Raw genomic sequence first — 17027 nt, 5'->3', positions numbered from 1 at the left:
ACACATGTGGACCGGTTGGGCGAACTCCCATGAACCCTGGAGCACCCGATGCAGAGTACAGACCTGGTCCAGCGTTCCACGACCGGGATGAAAACCACATTGTTCCTCCTGGATCTGAGGTTGGACTATTGGTCAGATCCTCCTCCCCAGTACCTGGAACAGACTTTCCCCGGGAGGCTGAGGAGTGGGACCCCCTGTGGTTGGAGCACATCCTCCGGTCCCCCTTCTTAAAAAGGGGGACCACCACCCCGGTCTGCCAGTCCAGAGGGACTGTCCCCGACTGCCACGCCATGTTACAGAGACGAGTCCACCAGGACAGTTCTGAACATCCAGACCAAGACTCAGGGTGAACCTCATCCACCCCCGGTGCCCTGCCACTGAGGAGCTGTCCACCCACCTGGGTGATGGACCAGTCCACCTCTGAGACCTGGACCAGTCCACCTCTGGGACCTGGACCAGTCCACCTCTGGGACTTGGACCAGTCCACCTCTGAGACCTGGACCAGTCCACCTCTGGGACCTGGACCAGTCCACCTCTGGGACTTGGACCAGTCCACCTCTGGGACCTGGACCAGTCCACCTCTGGGACTTGGACCAGTCCACCTCTGAGACCTGGACCAGTCCACCTCTGGGACCTGGACCAGTCCACCTCTGGGACTTGGACCAGTCCACCTCTGGGACCTGGACCAGTCCACCTCTGGGACCTGGACCAGTCCACCTCTGGGACTTGGACCAGTCCACCTCTGGGACCTGGACCAGTCCACCTCTGGGACCTCAGCCTCTGCTTCCTCCATGGAAGACGTGTCAGTGGGATTGAGCAGATCCTCCCAGTATTCCTTCCACCGTCCGACCACACCCCCAGTGGAGGTCAGCTCCTCCCACTTCCACTGGAAACAGTGTTGGTGGTGCACTGCTTCACCTCCTGAGGCGCTGGACGGTTTGACAGAATTTCCTCGAGGCTGACCGATACTCCTCCTCCATGGTCTCCCTGAACTCCACCCAGACCTGAGTTTTTGCCTCCACAACTGCTCGGGCTGCTGCACGCCTGGCCATGTAAATATTCTTTGTTAAACATTAAAAAGTAAAAAAAAAAAAAAGCAAAATCTCATGTAAATTTAGGGCAAAAAACTGTATTTGAATTATGGAAAATTATCGTATTTTTATCAGATGGTTATTTTCTGTTATTTAACAGTATTTTATTGGCGCCCCAGCTGCCGGAATAATACCGTTTTTTTATTTACAGTGTAGCATGTTTAAGTATAATTCTCATTAAACACAGAAACTTGTGATGCCGCAGTGCAGATTTCATTCTGCTCAGTGGAAAACTCCCCAGAGCGCTTGATTGATTTCTGGTTATTTCGGAAACAAAGCCTCAGAAAAACAGCAGAAGGACAAAAGAAACATTCACAGTACGTTGTAAGTGTGCGGCCTCGCTTCCTGTCTTTTTTTTTTCTGTTTCACTGGGTAAAAAAAAAATTTGTGAATAACAAATTAAGGTGAGAGGAAGCAAAACAGTCACGTTGACTGCACAACTCCTCCTCCTCTGCCCGTCCGTCCGTCCGTCCATCTTGTCCAGTATGTGCCTGCTGACCTCCAGCTCAGTCCACTCTATTATCTGTACCCTTCACTCCGCTGTGGAACGTTCCATTCACCTCTGCCTGATAATTATACGAGCGCTCACAGTTTCCAAGGAGCCGCGTTTGATCCTTCTTAAATTAGACTCCGAGACACGTTTAAATTAGTTTCAACAAAGTCGACAATTTTACTTTAACGAGGAGGGAAGAAAAAGGTTAATCTTCAGTAATAGACTGAAAATACGCTAAAGAAAGGGGTGGGCGTCGAGAGGAAAGAAAAGGAAAGACTGAAGAGAACAGACTGTAAAAAGATACAGACCGTAAGGGAAGAAGAGTCCAAGAGGAAAGGTGAAAAAAAAGAAGATCTATGTAGAAGGTAGAGTCATGACGGAAGCACATACAGACAGGTTAGGAAGGGGGGGGGGCATGGGGGAGGGGCTATGGGAGAGGAGGGGCTATGGGGGAACAGGTGTGTCCTCTGACCCCTTATCTCTGGCTAAAGGCGAAGCTTTGACACATATTTACGACTGCTACTGCTGCTCTGACACCAGCACAGATGGACCAGCCTGGCAGCAGACGGACGGACACAGAGACACGGAGCACCAGCCATCATCCTGTTCAACTACAGAACCACAGAACACACAGTAGCAGGGAGTGGAACGGACCAGAACCAGCACCGGGGGGGGGGGGGGGGGGGGATGATGAGGGAGGAAGGGAGGAGGAGGAGGAGGATGGGGTAGTGTCAGTGTCAGTGTAAGTGTCAGTGTTAGTGTTAGTGTTAGTGTCAGTGTTAGTGTCAGTATTAGTGTCAGTGTCAGTGTTAGTGTCAGTGTCAGTGTTAGTGTCAGTGTCAGTGTCAGTGTTAGTGTCAGTGTCAGTGTTAGTGTCAGTGTTAGTGTCAGTGTTAGTGTCAGTGTCAGTGTTAGTGTCAGTGTTAGTGTCAGTGTCAGTGTCAGTGTTAGTGTCAGTGTCAGTGTCAGTGTTAGTGTCAGTGTCAGTGTTAGTGTCAGTGTTAGTGTCAGTGTCAGTGTCAGTGTTAGTGTCAGTGTCAGTGTCAGTGTTAGTGTTAGTGTCAGTGTTAGTGTCAGTATTAGTGTTAGTGTCAGTATTAGTGTTAGAGTCAGTGTTAGTGTTAGTGTCAGTGTTAGTGTCAGTGTTAGTGTCAGTGTCAGTGTCAGTGTTAGTGTCAGTGTTAGTGTCAGTGTCAGTGTTAGTGTCAGTGTTAGTGTCAGTGTCAGTGTCAGTGTTAGTGTCAGTGTTAGTGTCAGTGTCAGTGTTAGTGTTAGTGTCAGTGTTAGTGTCAGTATTAGTGTTAGTGTCAGTATTAGTGTTAGAGACAGTGTTAGTGTTAGTGTCAGTGTCAGTGTCAGTGTATGTGCAGGTGTGCGTACGGCCTGTTTGCTCTTGGACAGGTCCTCCATGTGCACATGCAGGTCTTCTATCTCCACCTCCATGGACTTCCTGGCTTTAACTGCAGCTGCACAGGTGAACTCCGACTCCTCCAACTGGAAGACAAGAGGAGAGGAGAGAGTGAGACAGAAAAGAGTGAGACAGAAAAGAGTGAGACAGAAAAGAGTGAGACAAACAAGAGTGAGAGAAAAGAGTGAGAAAGAGGAGAGACAAGAGCGAGACAAACAAGGGTGAGACAGACAAGAGTGAGACAGAGGATGGACAAAGCCCCGACATGGAGGAGGACATGACTATTGTTTTCATCTTCCATCATTCTCTCTCTTCTACGTCTGTTCATCTGTTCTTTCACTGTTTTTCATCTTTTTCTGTGTTTTACAAATAACTTAAATGACCTAAACTAACCACAGAAGTGTTTATTGTTATGGCACCCTGGGGGGGGGGGGGGGGGTCTGGTACCTGGTTCTTGAGCTGGGCGATCTCCCTCTTACTGGGGGCGTTGTTCTTGATGTGGTCCAACATGATCTGGGCGTCGGCCAACAGGGCTTTGGTTCTCTTCAGGTCCTTCCTCAGGCGCTTCTCAGCCTCCAGGTCCCCACTTCGCACCTGGGGAGGAGGACACCACATCAGTTCTGAGGACCGGGGGTACACTTTGGCCCGTTACACCTGTAATAGTCCAGACCGGGGTACACTTTGGCCCGTTACACCTGTAATAGTCCAGACCGGGGGACACGTTGGCCCGTTACACCTGTGATAGTCCAGACCAGGGGTACACTTTGGCCCGTTACACCTGTAATAGTCCAGACCGGGGTACACTTTGGCCCGTTACACCTGTAATAGTCCAGACCGGGGGACATGTTGGCCCGTTACACCTGTGATAGTCCAGACCGGGGGTACACTTTGGCCCGTTACACCTGTGATAGTCCAGACCGGGGTACACTTTGGCCCGTTACACCTGTGATAGTCCAGACCAGGGTACACTTTGGCCCGTTACACCTGTAATAGTCCAGACCGGGGTACACTTTGGCCCGTTACACCTGTAATAGTCCAGACCGGGGGACATGTTGGCCCGTTACACCTGTGATAGTCCAGACCAGGGGTACACTTTGGCCCGTTACACCTGTAATAGTCCAGACCGGGGTACATTTTGGCCCGTTACACCTGTGATAGTCCAGACCGGGGTACACTTTGGCCCGTTACACCTGTAATAGTCCAGACCGGGGTACACTTTGGCCCGTTACACCTGTGGTAGTCCAGACCGGGGTACACTTTGGCCCGTTACACCTGTAATAGTCCAGACCGGGGTACACTTTGGCCTGTTACACCTGTGATAGTCCAGACCGGGGTACACTTTGGCCTGTTACACCTGTGATAGTCCAGACCGGGGTACACTTTGGCCTGTTACACCTGTGATAGTCCAGACCGGGGTACACTTTGGCCTGTTACACCTGTGATAGTCCAGACCGGGGTACACTTTGGCCTGTTACACCTGTGATAGTCCAGACCGGGGTACACTTTGGCCCGTTCCACTGGAACATTCATGCCACCAGTGCTAAACAGACGTGGTGTAAATGTGATCCCAGCCTCTTCAGCTGTGCCAGTGTATGTTCAGGTGTGGAAGCGTGTGAATAGAAGAGCAGATGACAGGACAGTGTTGTTCTTTGTCGCATTTTGAAACAAATTAAAGTCTGACAAAACACTGCAGACCAACTGTGACAGCTTTAGTTTTTTTTTTTTTTCTGTTCTTTCAGACAGGTATGACAGTTTCCAGAATGTTGGAAAAACGAAGCAGCGGACCGTCTGCTGCTGCTGAAGACGGCAGGAGGAAGGACAGGAAAAGGACAGCCCACACTTCTGCATGTTCTGCATTTGGACACGTTCTAAACCAGGGTTCTAAACTCCTGTTCTTTCAGGTTCCACAGTCAGTCTGATCTGATCTGCAGTGGACCAACCAGGAAAATAAGAACAGAATAAACTATAAATAATGACAACTGACAATTTATGTCTGTTTTAGGGTGAAGACAAAAAAACATTAAATTATGAAAATACTTTTATAAACTATCCAAACCAAAAAAACATGTGAATAACCTGAAAAATATGACATTTCTTCATAAAAATCAGTGTAATTTTCTCAGTCTTCTTCCTCCACTTCTCATTAGTCCATGTGCATTCTGGATCAGATCTCCAAAGACACTAAACACTGAGGAACAGGAAGAAAAGAGTTCAAACTGGACTGAATTTAATACAGACATTTCAGGTTGGACACATTTGTTCAGGTTAGTCACATTTTATTGGTACAGGAGAGTTTGGAAATGGAAAGAGTTTCACAATTTAATGGTTTTCTTTGCACTAAAACAAAGACAAAAATGTGAAGTTGTTAATTAAAGATTTTTTTGGCTTAACTCAAGATCTTTTTTTTTTTACTTAATTGAAGATTTTTTTTTTTTGCTTTAATTCAAAATTTTTTCCTTATTTCAAGCAAAAACTTTTTTTTTTTGCTTAATTCAATTTTTTCTAGGTTACTCATTTTATTGTTACAGGATAATTTGTAAATGTAAATATTTTCATCATGTAATGTTATTTTTTGCACTAAAACAAAGACAAAAATTTGAAGTCGTTAATTCAAGATTTTTGCTAAATTTAAGATTTTTTTTTTTTTTTTGCTTAATTCAAGATTTCTTTTTTTTTGGCTCAATTCAAAATGTTTTCCTTAATACAAGTTAACATTTTTTTTCTTTTTTTTTTTTTTTGCTTAATTCAATTCAAGACTGGAATTTTTGACGTTGCAAAAACGTCCCACGAGCCGGATTGGAACCTTTGGGGGGACGCATTTGGACCCTGGGCCACATGTTTGACAGCCCTGTTCTAAAGTTTGTAAATTAAAGACAACACCAGTGAGTTCGAAGGCTGCGACTGGGCTGCACCTACACATGATCAACCACAGGAGGCGCTGACTCAGATTTTCACTGGATCTTCTTCACTCGTTAAAGTTACACAAATATTTGACTCCGTTGAGTTCAGCCGTTTTAGCCGTAGAATAAATGTGTTCGGATACTCGGAGGATGTATGTTTGGAACAGGCCGCTGACGGTTCTGCTCCTTGGAATTCCTCTAATTTATTTCACTGAGTATGAAAGTGTTTTGATTCACTTTTATTTAATGAATCATTTTAAGGCAAATTACTAAATGAACCCCTGACTACTGTATTTAAGTGAGTGGCCTTCTACCAGTAACTTTACATCAGCTGCTTCATTCATTTTCACCCTTTACTATTTATTTGCTCATTTTCTGCCGTTCACTACATTAATTCAAAATGAGCAAAATTAAACGTGTTGTGAGTTCGTATTCAACCTTTTCTTGTTCTTTTTCATTTCAGCAGCAGAAGACCAAGGAGATAAAAAAAAAACAGTTTATATCAACGACAATTGGTTGATATTTGTCATGAATTGCTTCTTTTCTCTCTGTGATGATAAAATAAATATCTTTAGGTTGAGGATGTCATCTTGATGGTTATTTTACAGCCATTGTATGGAAGTAAATCTGTCTCATTAGATTTCAAATTACAAAAGCTACTGAATTTCTAGCACTGAATTTTTTTGCATTGAAATTTAGTATCTGATTTTTTTTTTGCACTGAAATTAAGTATCTGATATTTTTGTCTCAGAAGTCAACTATATTCATAAATTTAGAATTTAAAAAAATTCACATGCAAAAAATTCAAAAGCAGAAAATTCAGATGCAAAAAATTAAAAAGCAAAAAATTCAGACGCAAAAATTTCAAAAGCAAAAAATTCAGATGCAAAAAATTCAGACGCAAAAAATTCAGATGCAAAACAATTCAAAAGCAAAAAGTTCAGATGTAAAAAATTCAAACGCAAAAAATTCAGATGCAAAAAAATTCAGATCACACATTCGCGCTGACAGTCTTCCTGCATCGGTGTCACATGACCAACCTAACGTAACTTGATTGGCTGGCTGTCGGTTCGACTTGAGATAGAATCCTTGGTGTCCCGGATGTGTGATCGGAATTTTTGCATCTTAATTTTTTTCTTCGGAATTTTTTGCATCTGAATTTTTTTTTAAATTCTGAATTTATGAACTTAGTTGAATTCAGAGACAAAAAAATTCAGATACTTAATTTCAGTGCAAAATAACTCACACACAAGAAATTCAGTGGCTTTTATCATTCAAAATCTAATGAGACAGATTCACTTCCGTACTATTTCAGACATTCAAACCAAACAAACTATTCCACAGATGAATCCACCGTTCCATCTTCTGTCTGGTAGTTGGTCTGAATTTCTGGTATTTGGTCTGTATTTGTAGTATTTGGTCTGTATTTCTGGTATTTGGTCTGTATTTGTAGTATCTGGTCTGTATTTGTAGTATTTGGTCTGTATTTGTAGTATTTGGTCTGTATTTCCAGTATCTGGTCTGTATTTGTAGTATTTGGTCTGTATTTGTAGTATCTGGTCTGTATTTCCAGTATCTGGTCTGTATTTGTAGTATTTGGTCTGTATTTGTAGTATTTGGTCTGTATTTGTAGTATTTGGTCTGTATTTCCAGTATTTGGTCTGTATTTGTAGTATTTGGTCTGTATTTGTAGTATCTGGTCTGTATTTGTAGTATTTGGTCTGTATTTGTAGTATTTGGTCTGTATTTCCAGTATCTGGTCTGTATTTGTAGTATTTGGTCTGTATTTCCGGTATCTGGTCTGTATTTGTAGTATTTGGTCTGTATTTGTAGTATTTGGTCTGTATTTGTAGTATTTGGTCTGTATTTCCAGTATTTGGTCTGTATTTCCGGTATCTGGTCTGTATTTGTAGTATTTGGTCTGTATTTGTAGTATTTGGTCTGTATTTGTAGTATTTGGTCTGTATTTCCAGTATCTGGTCTGTATTTGTAGTATTTGGTCTGTATTTGTAGTATTTGGTCTGTATTTCCAGTATTTGGTCTGTATTTGTAGTATTTGGTCTGTATTTGTAGTATTTGGTTTGTATTTGTAGTATTTGGTCTGTATTTGTAGTATTTGGTCTGTATTTCCGGTATCTGGTCTGTATTTGTAGTATTTGGTCTGTATTTGTAGTATTTGGTCTGTATTTGTAGTATTTGGTCTGTATTTCCAGTATTTGGTCTGTATTTCCGGTATCTGGTCTGTATTTGTAGTATTTGGTCTGTATTTGTAGTATTTGGTCTGTATTTCCAGTATCTGGTCTGTATTTGTAGTATTTGGTCTGTATTTGTAGTATTTGGTCTGTATTTCCAGTATTTGGTCTGTATTTGTAGTATTTGGTCTGTATTTGTAGTATTTGGTTTGTATTTGTAGTATTTGGTCTGTATTTGTAGTATTTGGTCTGTATTTCCGGTATCTGGTCTGTATTTGTAGTATTTGGTCTGTATTTGTAGTATTTGGTCTGTATTTGTAGTATTTGGTCTGTATTTCCGGTATCTGGTCTGTATTTGTAGTATTTGGTCTGTATTTGTAGTATTTGGTCTGTATTTGTAGTATTTGGTCTGTATTTCCGGTATCTGGTCTGTATTTGTAGTATTTGGTCTGTATTTCAGGTATCTGGTCTGTATTTCCAGTATCTGGTCTGTATTTGTAGTATTTGGTCTGTATTTGTAGTATTTGGTCTGTATTTCCGGTATCTGGTCTGTATTTGTAGTATTTGGTCTGTATTTCCAGTATTTGGTCTGTATTTGTAGTATTTGGTCTGTATTTGTAGTATTTGGTCTGTATTTGTAGTATTTGGTCTGTATTTCCGGTATCTGGTCTGTATTTGTAGTATTTGGTCTGTATTTCCGGTATCTGGTCTGTATTTCCAGTATCTGGTCTGTATTTGTAGTATTTGGTCTGTATTTGTAGTATTTGGTCTGTATTTCCGGTATCTGGTCTGTATTTGTAGTATTTGGTCTGTATTTCCAGTATTTGGTCTGTATTTGTAGTATTTGGTCTGTATTTGTAGTATTTGGTCTGTATTTGTAGTATTTGGTCTGTATTTGTAGTATTTGGTCTGTATTTCCAGTATTTGGTCTGTATTTGTAGTATTTGGTCTGTATTTGTAGTATTTATTCTGTATTTCCAGTATCTGGTCTGTATTTGTAGTATTTGGTCTGTATTTCCAGTATTTGGTCTGTATTTGTAGTATTTGGTCTGTATTTGTAGTATTTGGTCTGTATTTCCAGTATTTGGTCTGTATTTCCAGTATTTGGTCTGTATTTGTAGTATCTGGTCTGTATTTGTAGTATCTGGTCTGTATTTGTAGTATTTGGTCTGTATTTGTAGTATTTGGTCTGTATTTGTAGTATTTGGTCTGTATTTGTAGTATTTGGTCTGTATTTGTAGTATTTATTCTGTATTTCCGGTATCTGGTCTGTATTTGTAGTATTTGGTCTGTATTTGTAGTATTTGGTCTGTATTTATAGTATTTGGTCTGTATTTGTAGTATTTGGTCTGTATTTGTAGTATTTGGTCTGTATTTATAGTATTTGGTCTGTATTTGTAGTATTTGGTCTGTATTTGTAGTATTTGGTCTGTATTTGTAGTATTTGGTCTGTATTTGTAGTATTTATTCTGTATTTCCGGTATCTGGTCTGTATTTGTAGTATTTGGTCTGTATTTCCAGTATTTGGTCTGTATTTCCAGTATTTGGTCTGTATTTGTAGTATTTGGTCTGTATTTGTAGTATTTGGTCTGTATTTCCAGTATCTGGTCTGTATTTGTAGTATCTGGTCTGTATTTGTAGTATTTGGTCTGTATTTGTAGTATTTGGTCTGTATTTGTAGTATTTATTCTGTATTTCCGGTATCTGGTCTGTATTTGTAGTATTTGGTCTGTATTTGTAGTATTTATTCTGTATTTCCGGTATCTGGTCTGTATTTGTAGTATTTGGTCTGTATTTGTAGTATTTGGTCTGTATTTGTAGTATTTATTCTGTATTTCCGGTATCTGGTCTGTATTTGTAGTATTTGGTCTGTATTTCCAGTATTTGGTCTGTATTTCCAGTATTTGGTCTGTATTTGTAGTATTTGGTCTGTATTTGTAGTATTTGGTCTGTATTTCCAGTATCTGGTCTGTATTTGAAGTATTTGGTCTGTATTTCCAGTATCTGGTCTGTATTTGTAGTATTTGGTCTGTATTTGTAGTATTTGGTCTGTATTTCCAGTATTTGGTCTGTATTTGTAGTATTTGGTCTGTATTTCCAGTATCTGGTCTGTATTTGTAGTATTTGGTCTGTATTTGTAGTATTTGGTCTGTATTTCCAGTATCTGGTCTGTATTTGTAGTATTTGGTCTGTATTTCCAGTATCTGGTCTGTATTTGTAGTATTTGGTCTGTATTTGAAGTATTTGGTCTGTATTTCCAGTATCTGGTCTGTATTTGAAGTATTTGGTCTGTATTTCCAGTATCTGGTCTGTATTTGTAGTATTTGGTCTGTATTTCCAGTATTTGGTCTGTATTTGTAGTATTTGGTCTGTATTTGTAGTATTTGGTCTGTATTTGTAGTATTTGGTCTGTATTTGTAGTATTTATTCTGTATTTCCAGTATCTGGTCTGTATTTCTTACCTTGTCCTGCGCTGTCAGAAGTTTGGACTCCAGCTCCCGCTTCTCCTTCATCACCTTCTGCTTGTCGTCGTACTCCTCCTCCAGCTGGACCTCCATTTGTTTCAGCTAAACAGAAAAGAGAAAAAGGCCTGTTTTCAACCCTGGAATGACTGCATTTAGATTAATTATTTAAAAAGTTCACATAAAACCATCTCACATGAGGTGTTTTTGGAGTCGTTTGGATATTCCATTGGCAGGTTCGTTTTTTTTTTCTTAATTCAAGATTTTTTTTTCTTAATTCAAGATTTTTTTATTCATTCAAGATTTTTTTGTTTAATTCAAGATTTTTTGCTCAATTTAAGATTGTTTTTTTGCTTACTTCCAGATTTTTTTTGCTTAATTCAAGATTTTTATTTGTCTAATTCAAGAATTTTTTTGCTTAATTCAACATTTTTTTTTTTTGCTTCATTCAAGATTTTTTTTGCTTCATTCAAGATTTTTTTTTGCCTAATTAAGATTTTTTTTCTGCTTAATTCAAGATTTTCGTCTTAATTCAAGATTTTTTTTTGCCTACTTCAAGATTTTATTTTATTTTTTTTACCTAATGTAAGATTTTTTTTCTTAATTCAAACATTTTTTGCTCAATTTAAGATTTTTTTTTTTGCTTAATTCAAGATTTTTTATTTATTTATTTATTTTTTTGCCTAATTCAAGACAATGTTTCATCCCTAGATGTGGTGCTATATAAATTAAATCTGATTGCTTGAGTAATTACTCTGTAATCAGCTGATCTGTCCAGGAGCTGTTATGAAACCTGCCACAAAACAGCGAGGACTCCACACGGATACATCCTTCATTTATTCATTTATTTATTCATTAATTTATGTATTTATTCAACAGAACGCATCACTATGTAAATGTCAGTAGAAGACCCTGTGTTGAGTTTTGTGTAAGTGCAGAAAAAGCTAATTATGCGTGGGCTAACGAGGAGCGGCCTGTTGGAGGGCAGCGACGGTGCAGAAAAACAAACAGAACAGAGTTAACCGCTGGAACAGAAACAAAGGTCCAGCGCCCACGCCGTCATGCCGACACGCCACCGCCCACCCACACCGCTCTGAACCACCACACTGATATCATCCAGCAGCAGGGACACCGACGTGAGCCACCGTCCAAACAGACGCAACCACAGCACGACAATCATCCAGATAATCAGGAATCGAACAGAGACAGACGGAGTACGGCGGTAAATTCAGTTCTGACATAAGAACCGACCGTGTTTCAAAGGAAACTGAAGGAGTAAAATGGATTTATTTGAAAAACACCTACTTAAAAATCACCCAAAAACTACTCAAAAAACACCTAAAAGTCAGCAAAAACCACAAAAACACCTAAAAATTACCCAAAAACCTCCTAATAATCACTGAAATTTACCCAAAAAACAGCTAAAACTCACCCAAAAATTACAAAAAAATCACCCAAAACATCCCAAAAAATCACCAAGAACCACATAAAAATGACCTAAAAATCTAAAACTGTTTTTTCAATCCTAGTTTTTGTCATTTTGTTAGTTTTCATTAACGATAATAACCTTGGTCGGTAGTGGATTGGATTTCAGGGATTTGCGTTCTGTACATGCTGTACTCCAAAAACAGCCAAAGCCACAGTGAACAGCGCCATCGTTTGGAAATGCAAACCGATAACAGATGAAGTTCAGTTATGTAATAAAGTGTGTGTGTGCACTGTAAAAAAAAAAAAAAAAAAAAAAGGTATTATTCCAGCAACTGGGGCGCCAAAAAAATCCTGTTAAATAACAGAAAATAACCACCTTATAAAAATACAGTAATTTTCCACAATTCAAATACAGTTTTTTGCCCTAACTTTACTTTTTGCATATTTTTTTTTACTTTTAATGTTTAATAAAGAATATTTACATGTATTAAAACAATCCAATTCCCTACATATATATATATATATATATATATATATATATATATATATATATATATAAATAATTTTCAATGAGACTCAGTTGTCCAATCCACTGATAAAAACTGTATTTGGACAGTTTATCAGTGCTTATACATGTTATACATTCACAAAAATACATTTATTCAACATTTTTGTTGTGAAACCTCCTGTAATTACACAAGATATTTGTCAACTAGAAGCACTCGGAGAGCGCAGACCTCCGCCAAGGCTGATCAGTGGCCCCCCCGTGGGACCCCCCCCCCCCGATCACCACCAAAATTTAATCATTTCTTCCTTATCCCATTTCCAACAAACCCTGAAAATTTCATCCAAATCTGTCCAGAACTTTTTGAGTTATGTTGCACACTAACGGACAGACAAACAAACAAACAGACAAACAAACAAACAAACAAACAAATCCTGGCAAAAACATAACCTCCTTGGCGGAGGTAATGAACAAACAAGTCTGGTTCAACTGACAGAACTAATACTTCAGTTACCGTTAACTGTCAGGAATTTTATCTGGTTTTATTATTATTGTTTTTTTTACAGTATTAAACTTTAAATTAACAGTTTAATCTCATAAATAGAAAAGAAATATTTGTGAAATAACGATACATTTGCAAATTTATTTTAACTGTATTTTTCTATGAAAAAAGAAAACATTTCTTTTAAAAAATGGAAATTTTCTGGTTCTTCACAGTTCCAGTTTTTTCCTGTTCTTTTCCATTTGACATGTAAAATCACAGTCTGTTTTTGTCATTTCATTGATATTTTCCTGTATCTGAAAAATACAGGAAAAATCTGTCAAATAAACAGTAAAAATTCTGTTAAATTCCAGATTTTTTACAGTGTATGTATGTGTGGGTGTGTGTTGACCTTCTTGCTGCAGGACTGTCTGATCTCCTCCACTTCATCGTCTTTATTCTCTATCTCTTTGCTGTGTGTTTGTCGCAGTCGTTCCATCTCCATCTCCAGACGTAGTTTGGCCTGATGACACACACACACACACACACACACACACACACACACACACACACACACACACACACACACACACACACACACACACACACACCTGTTCAGTGTTTTCAGACCTGTGTTCTCCAGACTATGGACTCCTGCTGCTTTCCTCTGCTGTTGGACTAAACTCTGACATGTGTTCACATCTACAGGAGCTGGACTGACAACAGCTGCACTGCATCCAAAGCTCTGGGTCACTTTACAGCACAACCACACACTGACAAAAGAGGATGTGGCTTCACCCTAAAACTACAGTGGCCCAGAGGTGCAACAGCCCCCAAAATTATCCACTATAAGAAAAAAAACACAACAGCCCAAAGAATTATCCACTATAAGAAAAAAAACACAACAGCCCAAAGAATTATCCACTATAAGAAAAAAAACAACAGCCCCCAAAATTATCCACTATAAGAAAAAAAACACAACAGCCCAAAGAATTATCCACTATAAGAAAAAAAACAACAGCCCCCAAAATTATTCACTATAAGAAAAAAAACACAACAGCCCAAAGAATTATCCACTATAAGAAAAAAAACAACAGCCCAAAGAATTATCCACTATAAGAAAAAAAACACAACAGCCCAAAGAATTATCCACTATAAGAAAAAAAACACAACAGCCCAAAGAATTATCCACTATAAGAAAAAAAACACAACAGCCCAAAGAATTATCCACTATAAGAAAAAAAAACACAACAGCCCAAAGAATTATCCACTATAAGAAAAAAAAACACAACAGCCCAAAGAATTATCCACTATAAGAAAAAAAACAACAGCCCCAAAAATTATTCACTATAAGAAAAAAAACACAACAGCCCAAAGAATTATCCACTATAAGAAAAAAAACACAACAGCCCAAAGAATTATCCACTATAAGAAAAAAAACACAACAGCCCAAAGAATTATCCACTATAAGAAAAAAAACAACAGCCCCAAAAATTATTCACTATAAGAAAAAAAAACACAACAGCCCAAAGAATTATCCACTATAAGAAAAAAAACACAACAGCCCAAAGAATTATCCACTATAAGAAAAAAAACAACAGCCCAAAGAATTATCCACTATAAGAAAAAAAACACAACAGCCCAAAGAATTATCCACTATAAGAAAAAAAACACAACAGCCCAAAGAATTATCCACTATAAGAAAAAAAACACAACAGCCCAAAGAATTATCCACTATAAGAAAAAAAACACAACAGCCCAAAGAATTATCCACTATAAGAAAAAAAACACAACAGCCCAAAGAATTATCCACTATAAGAAAAAAAACAACAGCCCCAAAAATTATTCACTATAAGAAAAAAAACACAACAGCCCAAAGAATTATCCACTATAAGAAAAAAAACACAACAGCCCAAAGAATTATCCACTATAAGAAAAAAAACACAACAGCCCAAAGAATTATCCACTATAAGAAAAAAAACAACAGCCCCAAAAATTATTCACTATAAGAAAAAAAACACAACAGCCCAAAGAATTATCCACTATAAGAAAAAAAACACAACAGCCCAAAGAATTATCCACTATAAGAAAAAAAACAACAGCCCAAAGAATTATCCACTATAAGAAAAAAAACACAACAGCCCAAAGAATTATCCACTATAAGAAAAAAAACACAACAGCCCAAAGAATTATCCACTATAAGAAAAAAAACACAACAGCCCAAAGAATTATCCACTATAAGAAAAAAACACAACAGCCCAAAGAATTATCCACTATAAGAAAAAAAACACAACAGCCCAAAGAATTATCCACTATAAGAAAAAAAACAACAGCCCCAAAAATTATTCACTATAAGAAAAAAAACACAACAGCCCAAAGAATTATCCACTATAAGAAAAAAAACACAACAGCCCAAAGAATTATCCACTATAAGAAAAAAAACACAACAGCCCAAAGAATTATCCACTATAAGAAAAAAAACAACAGCCCCAAAAATTATTCACTATAAGAAAAAAAACACAACAGCCCAAAGAATTATCCACTATAAGAAAAAAAACACAACAGCCCAAAGAATTATCCACTATAAGAAAAAAAACAACAGCCCAAAGAATTATCCACTATAAGAAAAAAAACAACAGCCCAAAAAATTATCCACTATAAGGAAAAAAAAAGGAAAACAGGCCAGAAAATTATCCACAATAAGAAAAAAAGAGAACAGGCCAAAAATACATCCACGAGCCCCCCCCCCAATTTTTTTTTTTTTTTTTTTTTTACAGTGAATAATTTTTTGGGCAGTTTCTTTTTTTTTTCTTATATGGATAATTTTTTTGGGCTGTTCCGTTTTTTTTGTTTTGTTTTTTTTTTTGTTTTTTTTATTTATAGTGAATGATTTTTTTGGGCTATTCCATTTTTTTTTTATAGTGGACAATTTTTTGAGCAGTTTCCCTTTTTTTTCTTATATGGATAATTTTTGGGGCGATTTTTTTTTTTTATAGTGGATCAATTTTTGGAGCAGTTTCCCATATTTTTTTCTGATATGGATAATTTTTGGGGCGATTCTTTTTTTTTTTTTATAGTGGATCAATTTTTGGAGGAGTTTCCCTTTTCTTCTTACATGGATAATTTTCTGAGCAGTTGCACCTCTGGGCCGCAGCATAAAACCACTGTTCATTCAACATCGTACATGATCAGGGTCCTGCTTTCTCCCAAAAAACAGCTCTATAATATTTTCAGCCGTAAACTATCAAACAGGAATGACGAACAACAGAAGGACACTGGTCCCCAGTATGTGTCTGCAGGAGATGAAAACATCTGAATGAGAATGAAGCTGCTGTCAGTGTGTTTGATGGACTGTCACTGTTCATTCACAACACTGTGGTCCATGAACACGGTTTCAACATTAATGTTGAACAGAATTTTACAATATTAGCAGAGAATAGAATAGAATAGAGTAGAGTAGAGTAGATTCCACTACTCTGTTCTATTCTACTCTATTCTATTCTCTTCTACTCTATTTTATTCTATCTATACTACTCCATTCTATTCTACTCTATTCTATTCTAGTCTAGTCTAGTCTATTCTATTCTGTGCAGATCAATCTAACAATACAAGTGGGCGGGACTTTCACTGGAGGAGAAGTGGAGTCATCCAATCACAGTCCAGATCTGACTTCTATCAGTGACCAATAGGAACTAGACTGCTATCTGGAACCATTTCCATGTTCTAAACCATCACCATATGGACGAGTAGAAGGAAAGGCACATTTGTAATGATTCAAAAATCTACATTTCTCTAAACTTGAGCGTACCTGCTCCAGCATCTGGATGGTTCCGGCCTGCTCGTCCAGCTCCTCCTCCTGGTCCTTCACCTTGGCCTCCATGTCACGAAGCTGCTTCCTCACCTGATTTACAACAACACAGCAGGTGTATTTTATTCAACGTGACAACCGTTCATCAGCTGTTAGATTAAAAAAGAAAATGAGCCCAGATGAACTCTGGATGGAAGAACATGGACATGTGGAAGAACATCAGTATGAACCACACTGGATCTGAACCGGCCGATTATTG

At 38.3% G+C, this 17027-nt stretch overlaps 1 protein-coding gene across 1 annotated transcript in view; it reads right to left on the bottom strand.

The window, feature by feature from the left end:
• Positions 1–17027, bottom strand: part of LOC115431221 (unconventional myosin-XVIIIa-like) — a 339665-nt gene that overhangs the window by 41430 nt on the left and 281208 nt on the right. Inside the window, exons 32-36 of the mRNA XM_030151449.1 lie at positions 16769–16861; positions 13373–13483; positions 10547–10651; positions 3440–3586; positions 2965–3078 (exon numbers count right to left, since the gene is read on the bottom strand). Of these exons, the coding sequence (XP_030007309.1) occupies positions 2965–3078; positions 3440–3586; positions 10547–10651; positions 13373–13483; positions 16769–16861 (570 nt within the window). The remainder of the gene's footprint in view (positions 1–2964; positions 3079–3439; positions 3587–10546; positions 10652–13372; positions 13484–16768; positions 16862–17027) is intronic.

This window comes from Sphaeramia orbicularis, chromosome 13, assembly GCF_902148855.1.
Source record: "Sphaeramia orbicularis chromosome 13, fSphaOr1.1, whole genome shotgun sequence".
Classification (NCBI taxonomy): Eukaryota; Metazoa; Chordata; class Actinopteri; order Kurtiformes; family Apogonidae; genus Sphaeramia; species Sphaeramia orbicularis.
This window is presented reverse-complemented; position numbering and strand designations above follow the sequence as displayed.